The following is a 19,983-nucleotide window of genomic DNA, read 5'->3' as shown; positions in this document are numbered from 1 at the left end:
GGGTCATTCACTTAAATTGGATGAGTTTGGTTTGCAAATGGTTCTTGGTCAGTTTTTGTGCTTTCCTTACAAAAGTATAATTCTCCAAATTGTTCCTTTTTTTATATCATTTTTTATATGTAGTGTTTATAAAGGGCAAATATTGCAAAACTACAACTACTATCATGCACAGAAATGTAATTTTTCTTACAGAGAACATTTACTTTTAATGTAAGGAAAGATTTTATAGAAACTTCATCAGCGCTTCTAAGTATTCCAATAAAAAAAAAAACCTGCTGCCTGGTCATTGTATGATGTTAAGAGATCTGTAATCTGGTTGTTAATCTAAAATTTATTAGATGTTGGCTGCAAAATGCTAATTTAGTCAAATATATTATTGAACAGATGCTGCATTTTGCTACATTAATTTTTGCAGTTTTAGGAATGTTGAGCCGTGAGGCATGTTCCTCGCGAGACACTCACGCAGATCACTAAATGTAAACATGGAGCAGCTCGTCTGCCATCAAATCATTTTCGGGGCGCTCGCTGTCCACATCATGTATCCTTTACAAACATCCGTTTGATTTTTTTTTCTTTTTTAATGTATCTATCATAGTTAAATGTGCCTGTTTCTGTTTGATACGTTTCAGTCAGGAACTATTTTTTAATAGGACAGACAAGTGTAGACTTTACCTTTTTTTCTCTCCTACTGAACAACAGAACAGAATAATTTGTTTCTATAATGCACCTTAAGGTCCCCATACACATTAGACTAATGTCGGTCGAACCTGCTGATACTGACAATCTCTGGACTGCCAACCACATTGTTCTCCTGGAGATGATCCACCAGCCAACATGTCAGCCGGCTGCTTTCTCGGACAGAAGCCGAATGAGCTCATGTGTATGGAGAGTCGACTCAGATGGCTGTCAGCTGAAGAATCGCTCATCCGATAACCATCTAAGGTGAATGGCCAGCTTTAGATCGCTTTTGGAGTAATGCTAATTTTCCCACCCGATATCTCTCCTGACTCCCCCATACACATAATTGCTCGGCGTTCATTCCGAAAGGCTGATTTCTTTCCATTAACGAGCACCGATTAACTATCTACAAGCAACACAAAGGCAACAAGTAACTGATTGGAACAGAATATTCATTAAAGGGGTTGTCCATGTAGAGGACATGCTACCACGATTCCCTGGTATTCCCGATGCAAGCGAGTAGTCATGTAACTACCTGTATGCGTTGTGCTTCTCTCAATTCATTTCTATGGAACGAAGCGAGACATGTCTTGTTGGCATGTGACAGCAAGTGTGCAAAGCGCACACATTAACTCATGTGGCCACTTAGTCACACTGGCAATAATGGGGTGAAAACTGGACAACACCCTTTAACATGGGAGTTGAGGCCCCATACAGCACCATGTTAAGGCAGCACATCATCTGATTACACAGGACAATGTGCAGCCAATTACTATGATTTTTATGACGCCATAAACGAACCAATCACTCAAAGAAACAAGCGCTTTGCTCAATCTGCAAGTAATCGCTGGCATGTTTATACACACCAATAACGAGCGTTCATTGTCTAAATGGACTATAAGCTGCTTCCAGACACCTCACAGCAGCTTATCTCCAGGCAGAACAAACAAAAGAATAAGGTGTTTGAAATACATATAAGAAGAAAGTAGAGAATGGAGATTATAAACCAACCAAATCACATACATCGTTACATTCAAATCGCCTTAGATATTGAAGAATACAGTGGAATATTGGTATTACAAAGGTGTTAAAAAGCCAGTAGTCAGAGCTTCTGTCACTAATCCAAGAGAGATTGCTATAAATAAAGAAAAATAGTGTGTGTGTGTAATATATATATATATATATATATATATATATATATATATATATATATATATATATATATATATATATATATATATATATATATATATATATATATATATATATATACACACACACATATACACACACACACAGTAGAGAAAATTAGTATTTGATACACTGCTGATTTTGGAAGTTTTCCCAGCTACAAAGAATGGGGAGGTCTGTAATTTTTAACATAGGTACACTTCAACTGCGAGAGACAAGTTTTCCCAGCTACAAAGAATGGGGAGGTCTGTAATTTTTAACATAGGTACACTTCAACTGCGAGAGACAATCTAAAAAAAAACAAAAAAAAAACAGAGAATCACATTGTAGGATTTTTACATAATTAATTTGCATTTTATTGCACGAAATAAGTATTTGATACAATAGAAAAACATAACTTAATATTTGGTCCAGAAACCTTTGTTTGCAATTACAGAGGTCAGACGTTTCCTGTAGTTCTTGACCAGGTCTTTCAGGTTTTGGGGCTGCCACTGGGCAACATTGAGTTTCAGCTCCCTCCAAAGATTTTCTATTGGGTTCAGGGCTGGAGACTGGCTAGGCCACTCCAGACCTTTAACTACTTATGGAGCCACTCCTTAGTTGCCCTGTCTATGTGTTTCGGGTCATTGTCATGTTGGAATACCCAGCCACGACCCATCTTCAATGCTCTGAGGGAAGGAGGTTGTTGGCCAAAATCTCGCGATACATGACCCCTTCCATCCTCCCTTCAATACGGTGCAGTCGTCCTGTCCTCTTTGCAGAAAAGCACCCCTAAAGTATGAGGTTTCCCCTACCATGCTTCACGATTGGGATGGTGTTCTTGGGGTTGTACTCATCCTTCATGTTCCTCCAAACACAGCGAGTGGAGTCGACACCAAAAAGTTCTATTTTGGTCTCATCTGACCACATGACCTTCTCCCATGCCTCCTCTGGATCATCCAGATGGTCATTAGAGAACTTCAAATGGGCTTGGACATGTGCTGGCATGATCGGGGGGACCTTGCGTGCCCAACAGGATTTTAATCCATGACGGCGTAGTGTGTTACTAACGGTAATGTTTGAGACTGTGGTCCCAGCTCTCTTCAGGTCATTAACCAGGCCCTCCCGTATAGTTCTGGGCTGATTTCTGACCTTTCTCAGAATCATCCTTACCCCATAAGGTGAGATTATGTATAGAGCCCCAGACCGAGGAAGATTCACAGCCATCTTGTGTTTCTTCCATTTTCTAATAATTGCGCCAACAGTTGTTGCCTACTTAACAAGCTGCTTGCCCATTATCCTGTAGCCCATCCCAGCCTTGTGCAGGTCTAAAATTTTGCTCCTGGTGACCTTAGACAGCTCTTTGGTCTTGGCCATGTTGGAGAAGTTGGAGTGTGATTGAGTGAACAGGTGTCTTTTATACAGGTAATGAGTTCAAACAGGTGCAATTAATACAAGTAATGAGTGCAGAGTAGGAGAACTTCTTAAAGAAAAACTAACAGGTCTGTGAGAGCCAGAATTCTTGCTGGTTGGTAGGTGATCAAATACTTATGGTATTTCATACAATAAACGCAATTTAATTATTTAAAAATCATACAATGTGATTTTTTGTTTTATTTCTTTCTAGATACTGTCTCTCACAGTTGAAGTGTACCTACGATAAAAATGACAGACCTCTCCATTCTTTGTATGTGGTAAAATTTGCAAAATGGGCCATGTATCAAACACTTATTTTAATACATATATATATATATGTATGTATATATATTTCACATACACACATATGTACATCTATATATAGATTTATTTATTGCAAGCACAATTTTTTTTCATAAGGGCACAAGTGATAATAGTCAGTTAGGCTTAAGGTTAAGTGCACTCTTGAGCGTTTTTGATACGTTTTTTCCGCGCAGAAATGCACCAAAAACGCTAGATAATCCATCTGCCAATTAATGCAATGGCAATCCTGATGTGCGGTGCACATGATGCGGACATTTCCGCTCAGGATTGCCATTGCATTAAAATACGCAGCATGTCCATTCTTTGTAGCGTTTCTGCAGCACAAAAACACTCCAAGAATGGTACCTGGGCCGGGAAAGAAGATTACTTCTCCCATCATCCAACTGATAACAGCGAGAGCGGCGTGGCTAAGGGGAGCAGTAGTCTCCTCAGCCAAGCCGGGGCAGTTCGCTGTGTTAAAAAAAAAAAGTAAAAATCTATTTAAAATAAAAAATTTTATCCTCACCTGTCCGGCATCCCCCGGTGTCCCGTCATCCTCCTGCGACGTGACCATCCTGGTGGCCGGCGGCACACTGATGGGAGCGCGCATGCTCCCGGCAGTGTACATCACTGCTGCAGCCGGCTGAGGTCACGCGAGTTCATCAGCTGAAGATCAGCTGAGAGCTCCGGGATCTAACTTTACGGCAACGGTTCTGTATGGGAATATTCTCACGAATGTTCCTACGCAGTACTGATGCAGTATGAGGTCACCAGATCTGATCAGCTAATCTTGAGCTGATGAACTCACCTGACCTCAGCCTGCAACAGAGCAATGTATACTGACAGGAGTAATTTTACACTCCTGTCAGTGTACAGTGCTGTCTTCTACAGCAGTCCCATCAGTGATTGATGTGGCTGCTGTAGAAGTGACCCGGATCGCCGAGGGACAATCTGGATTATGTTGTGATGTCAGACAGGTGAGGAATATTGTTGTTTGTTATTTTTTACAGAAGATCGAGGGATTCGGGGATTGGCAGAATAATAAAACAATTATTAAAACAGTGTGTCATTTTATTTCGATAAAATACTTTATTCTGGCGGTGTCTTTATTGAAAAAGCGTTAGTACCCTTTACTACGGGATTAGTAATAGGGGAGTCTTATTGACGCCTCTCCATTACTAACCTGGGCTTCATGTCAGCCGCCAATACAAGGCTGACATGAACCCCAGCCGTATTACCTCACTCGTCACCGTTACAAGGCAGTGGGAAGAGCGAGGCTAAGCGCCAGATTTGGCGCATCTTATGGATGCGCCATTTCTGGGACTGCTGAGGGGTGATATTATTAGCTGCGGAGAGGGCTAGTATCTATGGTCCCTTCCCTGGCTATTAATATCACCCCGCAGCTGTCTGTTTAGCCTTTTCTGGTTAGATTTTATAGGGGGACCCTACATCAAATTTTTTTCTTGGGTCCCCCTGTAATCTATCCAGTAAAGGCTAAGCAAACAGCTGGGAGCTATTAATAATAGCCAGGGAACATTTTTGGCTAAGGGCCACTTCCCCGGCTACTAATATCAGTAGTCAGCTTTCCCTCTGCTGGTTATAAAAATGACGTGGGAGCCCAAGCCATTTTTTACAATTTTTTAGGCTATGTGCCCACGACCCGGACGTAGCAGTGCTTTGGATGCAGTATATTTTTGCTGCGTCCAAAACGCTGCGTTCTATTGAATGCAGGTAAATCCACATGTGTTCACTGAGCCATGTGCATTTGCCGCATTCAATACATTCTAGTGGTCAAATTTCTGTTGCGGAGACTAGACTAGCGACTCTGCAAGAGAATTTGACATGCTGTGGTCCTGAAAGACTCTCCGCATGTCAGTATCCACGGGTGATCCGCAGCCTCAGATGAACGCATAGTGGACATGTGATTTCTAGAAATCCCATCCACTTTTCTGTAACATCTTAATGCTGCAGGTGTCGCTGCATAAACATGCAGCTTCAAACCTGCAGTGGCTCCTGATCGTGGCCACGTACTCAAACTCACCCGCAGCATGTCAATTTCTGTAGTGGACACGTTAGTCTCCGCTGCAGATTTTGACTGATGGAAATGTCATTATATGCAGTGGATCCGCAAGTATTGACAACCAAAGTGTGGCATTAGAACACAGCGTTTTGAACGCAGCGAAAATACGCTGCGTACAAAGCGTTGCTGGCTGCTGATCGTGAACAGCTGTGAGCAGCTATTGACGCGCCCCTTGGGACATATTCCTTTTTGAGGGGAATACCCGGCACCGGATCAGATGGGGGGGGTTGTAGTCTCCGAGCGGCTGTGACCCGGTCCCGTGCCCAGGGCGTCAAGCTCAGTGTGATGTGGCAGTTCTACAGATGTTACTAAAGTTCTTTTGTGTCGACTACGCCACCCGTTGTGATGCGGTCACTGTGGCCGCCGCTGCAGCAGGGTCCGCTGAGGCTGATGGTGGGTGCGCAGCTTGGTGAGATAACCCCCAACGGGAGGGGTATAGCCTCAGAGGGGACAGGCGCAGAGGATGGGGGTTGTGGTGGTGTAGTGCAGACGGCAGTGAAGACAGAGTCGGGTTGTGCAGTTAAGGGTGTTTACTTACTGCTGGTGTTGTACTGGTCACTCCAGCTGCTAGTGACCACCCGAGCCGTGCTGCGTCCACCAGGTCCTGGATCCAGCCAACCCCCAAACAAGTCCGGAGCGTGGCCCTGAGCTCTCCCTCTGTCCTTTCTTCAGCCGTCCCCACCAGTGATTCACCTAGGTCCAGCTCCCTCGGGCCTTCTGTTGGGACACCCTTGGCCCTGGGTTCCCTGACCCTTCATGTGGTGTGCCTTCGGGGTGAATGTAGTGGGTGACCGTGACAGACACTGCCCACGGTCTCCGGTCTCTGGCTGGGGATTGTTTTTACCCCCACCAGCTTGGGTTCCGGTACCCTGATGCTGACTCCTCACCCGGTGCTCTGATTTGGGTTCTTGGGTCCCTTCTCTTCTGTGCTCTGGGTCTTTCTCTTTTCTCCTCTCTCACTCTGGGTCTTGATCTTTCTTCTCCCCTCTTCTGACTTGTTTTCTGCATCTGACTCTCTGCGTCTGACCCTGATTCTAGTTGGTGCCCACCTTATATACACCCTCTATGTGTGAGCTCAGGTGACCAGCACCCAATGAGCTCCTAACTTTACCCAGGCTGCTCCCCCTATCTGCCCCTACACTACATGGGATGTACCACCCCCCTCCCACTCCAGCCAGGAACAGACTCGGTCGTACCTGCACATTTCTAAGTGGGAGTACCGTCGGCCTGTTCCTCGGAAATGGGATGTGTGTAGTGCATGCAGCCTACCGAGCTCAGTTCCACTCTCCATCCTTGCCCGGGAGTGGAATATCACACCTCTGGGTTGAGGTGCAATACCCCTGTAGCAGCCGAATCCTCAGGGTGCTACATTCCCCCCTGGTAAATCACAGCACGTCCTCGGGCTGTAAGACATAAAACATCACCAAAACATACAAATTTTTATAAACATATAAAACATTATATATATATATAAAACATCATATAAAACTTTTCAGATAAAACATTCTCGTTTCAGGTTCCTCCTCCGGACACTGTGCAACGTGTGTCCGGGAAAAGTGCGACAGTCTCTTAGAAAAACTGGTTTTCCTATAAAACCGGTAGGGGGCGCTTTAGGAAGCGCAACTATTTACAGGGGAAGTTGGCCGCTCTCAGTCCTCGGCCAGGTAGAGGGAAGGGAATGGCTGCTCACAGTCCTCAGCCTGTAGGATGAAAGGGGTTAACGGGTAAACAGTTCACTGGTCCCAACGGGGACTATTTTAGCAGCAACAGTTTCAGTTTCTTTATACCCCCATTGGGTAACTTATTTACAGCACCTGCTCTGCCGCACTCAACGGCGTCTTCCTCCTGCTCTTTGAACTTCAGACCCGTCCGGGTCCTCTGGCTCCTCCTCCTCGTACCGCAACTCCTCCTCCGTCAAGCGGTGCACGTGGAGGGCATAGGGTCCTTTGGCACACTTGTGCCGGGTAAAGGTGACCTCGTCTCCGACGTAGAGGTCACGGCCTTTGTGACCTTCCGGCAGGTGGGACTCGACGTCTCTGCGGGTCACAAAAACGTCACCGCGGTTGTTACGGTCCCGAATAAAGCCCCACCCATGCTGCGGGTTGAACTTTATCACCGTCCCGATGGTGCGGGGACAGTGCGCTGCACGGGGATTCCTCCTAGTCCGGCTCTTCTGCTCCGCGCTCTGGATTTGGGCCTGTTGTTCTCTGACCCGCCTCTCCTCCCGTTCTCGGGCAAACTCTGCTAGCTGCTGACGACAGCACTCAGTACGCTCAGCGGCGACTGCCCGAGTTTCTCCGGTGAACCCCATCAAATCTTCTCCCGTGGGGTCCCACTCGAATTGGGCTTCTTCTAAAGGAGGCGAGACCCGAGTCACGGGCTTCGGAGCCGGGATCAGGGGCTCACACAAGGGCCCTAGTCTTTGTTGCCGCTCCAGCTCATGGTATCCTTCGGGCCAGATGAAGGGCCGCCCGTCCGGCCATGTGAGCTGGCTGAACAAGTCCTCCCCCAGGTGTGGCACCCTTGGTATTGCGGGCGCAGGCGCGGTGGTGGTGGCGCCCGGGTTGCCCAGGCCTTGCGGCCAGGCCTGGGGCACCTGGAAGGTGAAGGGCACCGTTAGGACGGCGGCGCCCTGGGCTACCTGGCCTTGCGGCCAGGCCGGAGGCTCCGCGGAGGTAGGGGGCGCTGTTGGTGATGCGGCGCCCGGGGGTACTAGGCCTTGCGACCAGGCTGGTGGTAATTCCTGCTTTGTCACGCTCCGGGTCGAGGCGCGTGACGTCACAGGGGTCGCTGCGGCGGCTTCCGGTCGGGGCCTAGTCCATAGCGGTGACATGGCGGCTACGGGCACAGCAGGGGGACTTTCGGGCTCTGCGACGGGGAGCTGGGGCAGGTAAGCGGTGTCACGGCTTGGGGTATAGGCGTCCCCTTTACCTGCCTCCATGCGTTCGGCTCCCTCCTCGGCGCCGTCTCCGGCCTTGGGTCCTCCCGCGCCATCCTCAGAGGCGGTCTGCTTCCTCTTCCAGGGTAGCGTGCTCCGTTGACTGGTCTCTGCTTGCTGGGCCATCTCCCGGCTCCACTCCGCCAGTATCTCACGCTGTACCCGGGCCATCCTCCGTGCGAGGCCCTCCAGGGCAGTCTGCGCACACTCCCGGTCTCGGGGGAGCTGTGCTAAGATCTCCGCTAGACCTAGCGGGGTTGTGGACTCTAGCAGGCTCCTGACCATCGGGTCGGTGCTGCTCTGCTCTGCTTCCGGCAGGCTCCTGGCCAGCGGGCCGGTGCTGCTCTGCCCTCCTTCCTCGGTCTCTAGCAGACTCCTGGCCAGCGGGCCGGTGCTGTTCTGCTTTCTCTCCATATCCGGGTAAGCTCCTCTGCTGTTTCTCTCCAGGCTTCCTGCCTCCGGGTGCGCTCGCTCCAGACTGCTCCAAGCGACACCCATCTTTTCTCTTCTCTTTCGTCTCCTCCCACTTCGAGGGCGGTCCCGGGGCAACTCGGTGACTGTCAGCTCCAGGGGTAGTTCTTTCACGCTGACAGACACCTCCAGCATCACAGTCTCTGTTGGTGGGGGCGGTTTCCACTTTTGGCGCCATTTTCTGTCCCGGCCCACGATGGGAGGTGGCCTCTTGCCCTCCTTTGGCACGCCCATAATGGCGTCCGCTGCTCTTCCAAGGCGGGAAATCTGCGGTTTTCGCGGGAAGCGTCGCCCAGTGGCGGGAAACTCTGCAGATGGCGGGAACAAGTTGGAAATGGCGGACAATCGGCGGGAAACGACTGGTGATGGAGTCCGATGGCGTGGACCCTCCGGAACCGGCGGGAGACTTCTTTCTGAGGTAAACTTGCACTTTTCTTCAGGCACGCAGTACCCGGGTGTTGCGGGCACGTAATCCTGCCGACTACGCCAAAGTTGACGCGCCCCCTGGGACATATTCCTTTTTGAGGGGAATACCCGGCACCGGATCAGATGGGGGGGGTTGTAGTCTCCGAGCGGCTGTGACCCGGTCCCGTGCCCAGGGCGTCAAGCTCAGTGTGATGTGGCAGTTCTACAGATGTTACTAAAGTTCTTTTGTGTCGACTACGCCACCCGTTGTGATGCGGTCACTGTGGCCGCCGCTGCAGCAGGGTCCGCTGAGGCTGATGGTGGGTGCGCAGCTTGGTGAGATAACCCCCAACGGGAGGGGTATAGCCTCAGAGGGGACAGGCGCAGAGGATGGGGGTTGTGGTGGTGTAGTGCAGACGGCAGTGAAGACAGAGTCGGGTTGTGCAGTTAAGGGTGTTTACTTACTGCTGGTGTTGTACTGGTCACTCCAGCTGCTAGTGACCACCCGAGCCGTGCTGCGTCCACCAGGTCCTGGATCCAGCCAACCCCCAAACAAGTCCGGAGCGTGGCCCTGAGCTCTCCCTCTGTCCTTTCTTCAGCCGTCCCCACCAGTGATTCACCTAGGTCCAGCTCCCTCGGGCCTTCTGTTGGGACACCCTTGGCCCTGGGTTCCCTGACCCTTCATGTGGTGTGCCTTCGGGGTGAATGTAGTGGGTGACCGTGACAGACACTGCCCACGGTCTCCGGTCTCTGGCTGGGGATTGTTTTTACCCCCACCAGCTTGGGTTCCGGTACCCTGATGCTGACTCCTCACCCGGTGCTCTGATTTGGGTTCTTGGGTCCCTTCTCTTCTGTGCTCTGGGTCTTTCTCTTTTCTCCTCTCTCACTCTGGGTCTTGATCTTTCTTCTCCCCTCTTCTGACTTGTTTTCTGCATCTGACTCTCTGCGTCTGACCCTGATTCTAGTTGGTGCCCACCTTATATACACCCTCTATGTGTGAGCTCAGGTGACCAGCACCCAATGAGCTCCTAACTTTACCCAGGCTGCTCCCCCTATCTGCCCCTACACTACATGGGATGTACCACCCCCCTCCCACTCCAGCCAGGAACAGACTCGGTCGTACCTGCACATTTCTAAGTGGGAGTACCGTCGGCCTGTTCCTCGGAAATGGGATGTGTGTAGTGCATGCAGCCTACCGAGCTCAGTTCCACTCTCCATCCTTGCCCGGGAGTGGAATATCACACCTCTGGGTTGAGGTGCAATACCCCTGTAGCAGCCGAATCCTCAGGGTGCTACACTATTAATAGCCAGGGAACATGTCTGCCTAATGGCACCTTCCTAGGCTAAAAATAGCAGCTCACAACTGCCCCAGAAATGACTTGAATGGAAATGCTAATGAGATTGGGTGTATGGGATTAGTTTACACCTAGCCCTTTTGTTTAGTGATGATAAGGTGTCAATCAGACCCTTTCATTACTAAATGCTAATTAAAGTAAAGTAAAAAGTTAAATAAACACACACACACAAAGAGTAAACACTTAATTTGAAATACAACAGACTTATTCTTTAATCATTAACCAATATACTCACCCCAGGTCTGACGGTAATCCAAGGGTTGAAGCAATGTCCCATGTTTCTTTTTTCCAATATCTTTATTTAGCTCCAAAAAGCATTCATTGATGTCCAAAAACACATAAAAAACCGCATTAAAAGCACATAAAAAAAGCATCAAAATCGCGGCAAAACATACGTTTTTTCAGCAGCGTTTTTCCTGCCAAGAGATGCAGAAACGTTGCAGAAATTTCTCCATTCAAATCCTGAACGTGCGCACATAGCCTTACTCACATCTGAGTGGCAGTGTAATGTTTCAATATTGTTCTATAGGACAGGAAAACAAATTGGGAGTTCCCTGTTTGCATTGATTTTTCGGGTCTGGATATGTTTTTTTTTTTTTTTTTTTAAAGGTACTAATAAGTGTTGCCATGAATATTTTGGTTATGCTTGGCATATACACGTTTGGGCCCTGGTCGTATGCACTGTCCGGGCAATTATATAAATGCCTAACAGGACAGTATATGAAAATGTGCATGTCAACCACACATTTTCTAAAGACCGCATTAACTCCATATGTTTTTTTGTATTTTTTTTTTTTTTTATCTAAAATTGACTATTGTGTGATTTAATATAGTCTTTTCTTTTATTCAAGTTTCCTTTCCGCCTGGCATTATTTTTGGTACGTGTTTCTTGTTAAAGTCACCGTAGCATGTTTCTAATATTCCAATAATCACTGAACAAAGGAAAGGTCTTCAGTGGTGATGTCATTGGGGTTCAGTAACTAAGCAACCTATTCTCCACCAATGGCGTTCGCCCTAGATGCTGTCATACATTTCTTTCTTGCTTTTTTGTTAGGCCCGTACATTATCACACTGTTACCTGCTGTCGGTGATTATTGAAACATAACGTTAGATATTGATTGGAGTTAAAGGAGTTTTCAGGGATCAAAGAAAATCTTTCTAAAAGGCAAAAAATTCGGTAAGCTAACAAATAAACATTATTTACCTAAAGAATCCCCTGCTGCTTCAGCGACTCCGCTCATGTGCCTTTTACATTCGTTATCACTACAACCGGAGGACGGCACAAGACCACTGCGGACAGTGGCTGACTGTAGCAGGGTCAGGTGTGCAGGGAGCATCGGAATGACAGGTGATTCATTGGGTAAAGTAATATCTGTTTTGTTGCTTTACAGCCTTGAGGCAAACTTTCATTGATCCTGGAAAACCTGTTCAAATTTTAATGAAATGTCCAACTCTATACCTAGATACAACTGACTCCATGTAATAAGTTACAATGAGGAGACCATAACAAGCTCATAGCAATGACAATCCAGTGGGGAGAATGTGTATAAAAGGCCATTTAATTTTTATTGTGAGGACTTTGCAGGCGATCACTATGTCGCCTGTGGCCCAATAAAACTACAGAGCGATCCTGGGCAATCCAGCCACACTAATATTCACATCTACAGCCCTATTACATAGTCTGACGACATCTGTAAGCTCATCCTTCAGGGATTCCTGAGAGATAGAAGAACTCCTCACGTCTTGTACCTCTGAACATACTGAAAGACCAATTGGTATCAATCAAAAACTACGTTATAGTATTTTATTACGTAAGTCCAATTATAATTCGATAAAAATGTCATAAGAATAATTATGATCTGAATAGCGATAATTTAAAACAATAACATAATAAAACCAAAACGTAATAATAATAACTGTAACAGGTATTTCAGATTAGAAATAAATTAGAATTTTTTTCTAGGCAATAAATTTCTACTCATAGTATGTCCAATTGGACATTACAAGTGTAAAATGCAATAAAAAGGATGTGTTAGTATTTAACGTTACACGCGAAGACTGATGGAGAAGGAAAGCATGCGAGGAATGCTGCTGGATGTAGCGGTAGCCAGGGAAGATGATCAGCTCATTAGCGCTCTCTGCTGGTTGAACATCGATGTCATTTGCTTTTTCTGTGTAGTAAAGTAAATTGGCAAAATAATAACATTTCACCCAATGCAGCACAGCAGTGAGATTGCACCTCAACTTTTTGCCATATTTCACCCCTGGTAAAGTAAGAGGAACTAAAAAAACAAACAACCCATCACATCTAGTAAAAGATGAAATGACCAGGATACTTTCTGGGTGATGTTTTGTTTATTTAACAGATGTAATCACTTATTTATTATTATTATTCTTTAAAAAACAACAGTGCCCACAGACCTGAGCTGCCGCATGTAAACGTTGCTGCAGTGTTTAGGTCCGCACATGGTCCTCTTCTCACAGGAGCCCATGCATTAAACAGAGAGGCGAGGGGCCCATGTATGGACCCAAGTGTTGCTGTCAGGTCAGTGAGTGACCCTGCGGTCTGGCAGTAGATGTAATGGGAAAGCTATAAAGCCATCTTACTCTAAGTGAATAGGGGGGGGGCTACCTGATGAAAAAAAAGCCAAGAAAACCTCTTTAAAGGAGTCTAATGAATATAGTTGTATTTCAGACAAGTGTACACAATGGATCCACATTGCACAGAGGTGCACACAGCGGTGCCATTTTCAAGGCATTCTACATTACAGAAGTATTCTCACCTAAAAACATTTCTTGGAGAAAATACAAGAAATAGGGGACAGGACAGTGGCTCAGTGGTTAACACTGTAGCTTTACAGAGCTGGGGTCCTGGGTTCAAATCCCACCAAGGACAATATCTGCAAGGAGTTTGTATGTTCTCCCCGTGTTTGCATGGTTTCCTCGGGGCTCTCCAGTTTCTTCCCACACTCCAAAGACTGATAGGGAATTTAGATTGTGAGCCCCAATGGGGACAGTGGTTATAATGTCTGTAAAGCGCTGTGGAATTAATGGCACTATAAAAGTGAGTAAAATAAATAAATAAAAATAAATACAAGTCTTCAGGGGGGGCACCACACACACAAAAGAACGTCGGCTGGGTGTGCTACTGTAGACGTGACATGTGCACAAGCCCTAACTGAAATGCAAGCAATAGAAAATTTCCAACATATGTCTCTGCGAAAAGCCCTGGGACCAGTTTCCTGCCATGGAGCAAACTTTGCTAATCTTTATAGGTAGATGATGAGATGAGATTTGGGTAATTTGCCATTGAGAGCACCACATGTACAAATACTTTTTGGAACCACTGATGCTCCTCCGTCCCGCTGTCCAGCTACTTTTTTTTTTAAATAACATACTTGGGCCATTTAGTAATTCAAAAGAGAGGAAAACAATTCAGAGCTGCATTCAATGATGCTAAAGATCACACTTTCTCAGCCTTGCGCACTTCTACGCGTTGTTCCAGACAGTATGTGTATTTGTGTGAATTACATAATGTAATGTACGTATTTTATTACAATATGTATAAGGTTATTTATCGCTTTGAGATATGACTCCAAGTTTTGTTTCTATTCTCCTTAGGTCTCTGCTTTGTTGTTGGAACATTTGCTCCGACGGTGATCGAAAGCATTTCCGAGGAAAATGCGACGTTGCCCTGCCAGCACAAGCTGGGGCTGTTAGGAAACAATTTGGACATTGAGTGGCTGTCAAACGATTCGGATCACGGGCAGAAAGTGGTAAGGTCTTATCAGCGACCACAGTCACTCACATCATTTGTACAAACTGTTCAAAAAAGAGAAGTACGTTATGGTAACATCAGAGAGCTGTAAAAAAAAACAACAAAAGTTAGATCCCTCCTGATGCCCAACAAAATACCAAAAGATGAAAAGTCTAGTAATATGTCACACAATACAGTGGCCTCTCAAGTTACAATAATTAAAGGGGTTGTCCATTACATAAGTCATCAATATCAGTAAAGCGCTGCGGAATATGTTGGCGCTATATAAAAATAAAGATTATTATTAGATCGTAGGGTATGACACTTGACATCCCACCACGATCAGCAGTGAACAGGTCCCACGGCGGCTGCATATACACAACGTATGGATCCAAAACAGCAGAGCTTGATATAATGTGTAGAAGCCATTATTGGGCACTTCAATAGGAGCTGAGCAGCAATATACGAGAACGACCACTACAAAGTGTATGTGGCTATCCAGTCCCGGCTCTAGACACTGTATACATCCGGTCAAAAAACAGAGCTGCAAACCGCTGATCAGTGGGGGTGCAGAGTGTCAGACCACCACCAATCTAATATTGATGTCCTATACTGAAGAAAGAAATACAAAACAGAGAAAAGAACAAGGCAGCACTCCCAAAATTCTAGATGAAGTAGAGTATATTATAATCCAATATGTCATGTTTCAGTTTACATCCTAATCTTTTTCAAGCATAGGAAAGGTCAACAACACTTTAAGCGCACCTGTCAGCAGGATTGTGCTTAGTAAACCACATACACTGTCAGGTGGGCGCTGTTATACTGAATAATATGATATCTTTTGTTGATGAAATCTGTCCTGTGGTTCTTTTATAATCTTTACTTTCATTTCTGGCCGCGGCCATTTTGGGGGGAAATGTAAATTTCACTTTGTGACACAAATTACACAGTCAGTATGTAAAATATTAGGCAGGTCACTGAAACCACAGTGAACTGTCACAATGCAGAGATAGGCATATGTGAATACATAATGAGAGCACCAGAGCGCATGCATATCATTATGTCAGAAAATGAAATTAAAGATTATAAAAGAACCACAGATGAGAGGAGATAAGAAGCCGGGCTGATCCTCCGCGCTGGTCCAGAAACACACAAGGATTAATGATGAACCAAAAATTTTCTTTATTCCTTGGCCTACGCGTTTCGTGGCTACACTGCCACTTCCTCAGGAGCCCTGAGGAAGTGGCAGTGTAGCCACGAAACGTGTAGGCCAAGGAATAAAGAAAGTTTTGGTTCATCATTAATCCTTGTGAGTCTCTGGACCAGCGCGGAGGATCAGCCCGGCTTCTTATCTCCTCTCATTTGTTTACTGATCAGCGGGGTCTCCTGCAGCGGCCATCTGACAGGTGCTTCACAGTTGGTTCACACAACCTCAGAAGGTCAGACTGATTGTGGGACCTGGTATTTACTTTTATAGGATAAAGCCCTATGTGTGCTGTCTTTCCTATCTTTTGCAAAAGAACCACAGGGAATTCTGCATTCACAAATCCAAATGCCCCCTCCCTTCTGAGCTGCAGTGTATGCCTAAAGCACAGTTAGCGTCCACACATTTGGCATTTCTGTAGCGATGAGAGCCCACCTAATTTACAAGTGTGTCTCTCCAGAAGCATGAACTGGGCACAATATACTGGTTACTACAACGTACTGGTCACTACAACAGCAGTTTGCAATTTTCACTCAGCAACATCCGCTGCTGCTTGTCTCTGGAAAAGACCCATGAAGTCAAAATCGTCACTACGCCTGTAGATGAATTCCCAAAGTGGTATCATAAACAAAATGGGGTCACTTGAGGGGGGATTCTGCTATTCTAGCAATTAGGGGCTCTGTACACAGAGTTCACATACTATTCTAGAAAAATCTGCGCTCCAGGAGGCAAATAGCGCTCTGTCGCTCCCGAGTCTCACAGTGTGGCTAAGCAGTACTGTACAACATTCAGCAGAAATTGTGGGACAAATTTTTGTGCCATTTTACCTATTTTTCAGTGTGAAAATGTAAAATCTGGGGCTGAAACAAAATTTTGGTAGTAAAAATTAAATTTTTTCTTTTCTTCACTGCCCAATGGTTTAAAATTCTGTGATCCACCTGTGGTGTCAATATGCTCACTGCACCCCTAGATTGATTCATTCAGAGGTGCAGTTTGTAAAATGGGGTCTTTTATGGGGGGGTCTGCTGTTCTGGCACCTAAGGGGCATCGCAAATGTGACATGGCACCCTCAAATCAGTCCAGCAAAATCTGAACTCCAATACGGTGCTTCTTCCCTTCTGAGCTTTGGATTGTGCATCAAAAGTAGTTTTTGAACACATATGGGTATCGGCGTACATAGGAAAAATTACACTACAAATTTTGGGGTCCATTTTCTCCTGCTATCCTTGTGAAAATGAAAAATATTGGGGCTAAAACAACATTTTTGTGGGAAAAAATATATATTTTTCAGATCCACTTTGTAAAATTCTGTGAAGCACCTGTGGGTTCAAGGAGCTCTCCACACATCTAATTAAATTCCTTGAGGGGTCTAGTTTCTAAAATGGGGTCACTTGTGGGAGATTTCCACTGTTTAGGCACATCAGGGGCTCTCCAAATGCGATAAGACACCCGCAGACCATTCCATCAAAGTCTGCGTTCCAAAATGTCACTCCTTCCTTTCTTAGCCCTACCGTGCACCCAAACTATTGTTTCCCCCCACATATGGGGTATCTGCGTGCTCAGGAGAAATTGCACAACAAATTTTGTGGTCCATTTTCTTCTGTTACCCCTTTGAAAATAAAAAATGTAGGGATGAAAAACATTTTTGTGGGAAAAATTTGATTTTTTTTTTCATTTTCACGGCTCCATGTTATAAACTTCTGTAAAGCACTTGGGGGTTCAAAGTGCTCACCACACATCTAGACAAGTTCCCTGAGGGGTCTAGTTTCCAAAATGAGGTCACATGTGGAAGGGGTTTCCACTGTTTAGGCACATCAGGGCTCTCTAAAATCGACATGGCGTCCGCTAATTATTCAAGCAAATGTTACATTTAAAAAGTCAAATGGCGCTCCTTCCCTTCCGAGCCATGCCATGAGCCCAAACAGTGGTTTTCCCCCACAAATGGTGTATCAGCTTACTCAGGAGAAATTGCAAAACAAATTTTGGTGTCCATTTTCTCCTGTTACCTTTGCAAAAGTAAAAAAATTTGGGTCTAAAGTAAAATTTTTCTTCCACATTCCAAATATTTCTGTGAAGCACCAGAAGGGTTAACAAACTTCTTGAATGTGGTTTTGAGAACCTTGAGGGGTGCAGTTTTTAGAATGGTGTCACTTTTGGTATTTTCTGTCATAAAGGCCCCTCAAAGTCACTTCAAATGTGATGTGCTCGATAAAAAAAATGGTTTTGTAAATTTTGTTGGAAAAATTAGAAATCGCTGGTCAACTTTTAACCCTTAAAACTTCCTAACAAAAAATAATTTTGGTTCCAAAATTGTGCTGATGTAAAGTAAAGTAGACATGTGGGAAATGTTATTTATTAACTATTTTGTGTGACATATCTCTATGATTTAAGGGCATGAAAATTCAAAGTTTGAAAGTTGCGAAATTTTCAAAATGTTCCCAAATTTCCGATTTTTTCACAAATAAATGCAAGTCATATCGAAGCAATTTTACCACTATCATGAAGTACAATATGTCACGAAAAAAAGTCTCAGAATCAGTGGGATCTGTTGAAGCGTTTCAGAGTTATTACCTCATAAATTGACACTGGTCAGAATTGTGAAAATTGGCCTGGTCATTAATGTGCAAACAGCCTTCGGGGGTAAAGGGGTTAATATTTAAAAGACAGAAAACTCTGCTGGAAGCAGCCTTTTCTATTGTGAACAGAAGCCTCTTCAGGGCCCTGTACAGTAATAAAAAAAAAGGCATCCGCTCCTCTTGGCACATATAGATAGACAGAACAAGTAGTACCGTGCTGTACTGGAGAGCAGCTACTAAACAGCCAACAGGGCACTGTTCACATCTACATGGAGGCTTTTATGAAAAGCACAAAACAAGACAAGGTGACCGTCCAATACATGACAGTCAATAACTGCATCTGACAGATCCCATTGGCTTACTAATGGGGTATTTTCAGTTACATTGCGGTGTCTGACGTTCTAGTGATAAGGAGCCTTAGACCTGGATGTGATCACAGCCAAACTTGAAGGAGCACGGTAGCTTTGGGAACAGAAACATGGGAAATGTTTATTACTTTTCGCTTTTTCTTCCTTTACATTGTACTTTTCAGATACTCAGCTACAGCGGAGGTCAAGTCTATGAAAACAGAGAACTCAAAGGCCGTTACAGCTTTGTTGCAGACTTCTTAACTGGTGATGCTACCATTTTTATAAGATCTTTGGAGCCCAATGACGCTGGACTATACACATGCAAAGTGAAAAATGCTGGCCAGTATGCATGGAGTCACGTCGTCCTTAAGATATTAGGTTAGTACCTGAAAAAGAAGGGGTTGTCTCATAAAGAATGAGGTAAGTAGAATGACAACCCAGTATGTTACTACTAGCATGGAGAGTACATGATCTTCTTTTCGTCATGCTTTAACAGTCATGACACACCAAACAAAAGCAAACTAAATAATAAAGTGTGCATGAAAAATCTTATGAACGGGGAATAACTTGCTGATCGGCAGGAGTCTGCCCACTGGGACCCTCAATAATCCAGAGAACACATCCTGCAGTGTATGGAGTAAAAATGTGCATGCTCGGACTCCGCTATTTCATTGATATAGGGTCTGCCAGAAAAAGTCGAGAACATTGCCCAGCTTCCTCTTGCTGTCTCATAGACTAATGGAGAGGAGGTCGAGCCTGTGTACTGTTATTTAATTCAGTAATGGGCTGCAGAGAGTCAATCTGAAAATTTACTAAAGGTAAAGAAAGACATAAATGCTGTCTGTTTTGGCCACTTCCTTTTCATTAGAAAGGTCTCCTCTAGTGCTATTATGTTATGCTAATAAGATACCTTAAGGTGAAAAGGTTGCACTCTTCACACACATTCAGACACCCCAGTGTACAGTTTTTAACCTGCACCTAGTTTCAACCTTGGCATAGTCCCTCGCAGTAATATTTGCTGGATGCGAGTGCTGTTAATCTACGCTGCTTCTGCCTTCACTAGCTCTCATGTACTGTAATAGCTTCATTCCTCTATTTTCCCCTCATGTAGAAACAGATACAGCCCTTTACAAAATTACCTCATCAGAACTGATACTGAAGAGTGTGTGATCCACCTGTCCCTGCAGAATCGTTCCTGCTGTGTTATAGTGGACTTGCAATGGTAGATACAATACATGATTAGTCAGTACGCAGATATACTGAGTTTACTTTCCTTGCAG

The 19,983-nt window shown here is 45.2% G+C and overlaps 1 protein-coding gene across 1 annotated transcript in view; it reads left to right on the top strand.

Annotated features, from left to right (window-relative positions):
• The window catches only part of CLMP (CXADR like cell adhesion molecule), a 125,128-nt gene that overhangs the window by 83,398 nt on the left and 21,747 nt on the right, over nt 1-19,983 (top strand). Inside the window, exons 2-3 of the mRNA XM_073657301.1 lie at nt 14,438-14,592; nt 18,886-19,081. Coding sequence (XP_073513402.1) covers nt 14,438-14,592; nt 18,886-19,081 — 351 coding nt within the window. The remainder of the gene's footprint in view (nt 1-14,437; nt 14,593-18,885; nt 19,082-19,983) is intronic.

Source organism: Phyllobates terribilis, unplaced genomic scaffold (assembly GCF_046119375.1).
Source record: "Phyllobates terribilis strain yellow unplaced genomic scaffold, ASM4611937v1 Scaffold_12__6_contigs__length_324123572, whole genome shotgun sequence".
Classification (NCBI taxonomy): domain Eukaryota; kingdom Metazoa; phylum Chordata; class Amphibia; order Anura; family Dendrobatidae; genus Phyllobates; species Phyllobates terribilis.
This window is presented reverse-complemented; position numbering and strand designations above follow the sequence as displayed.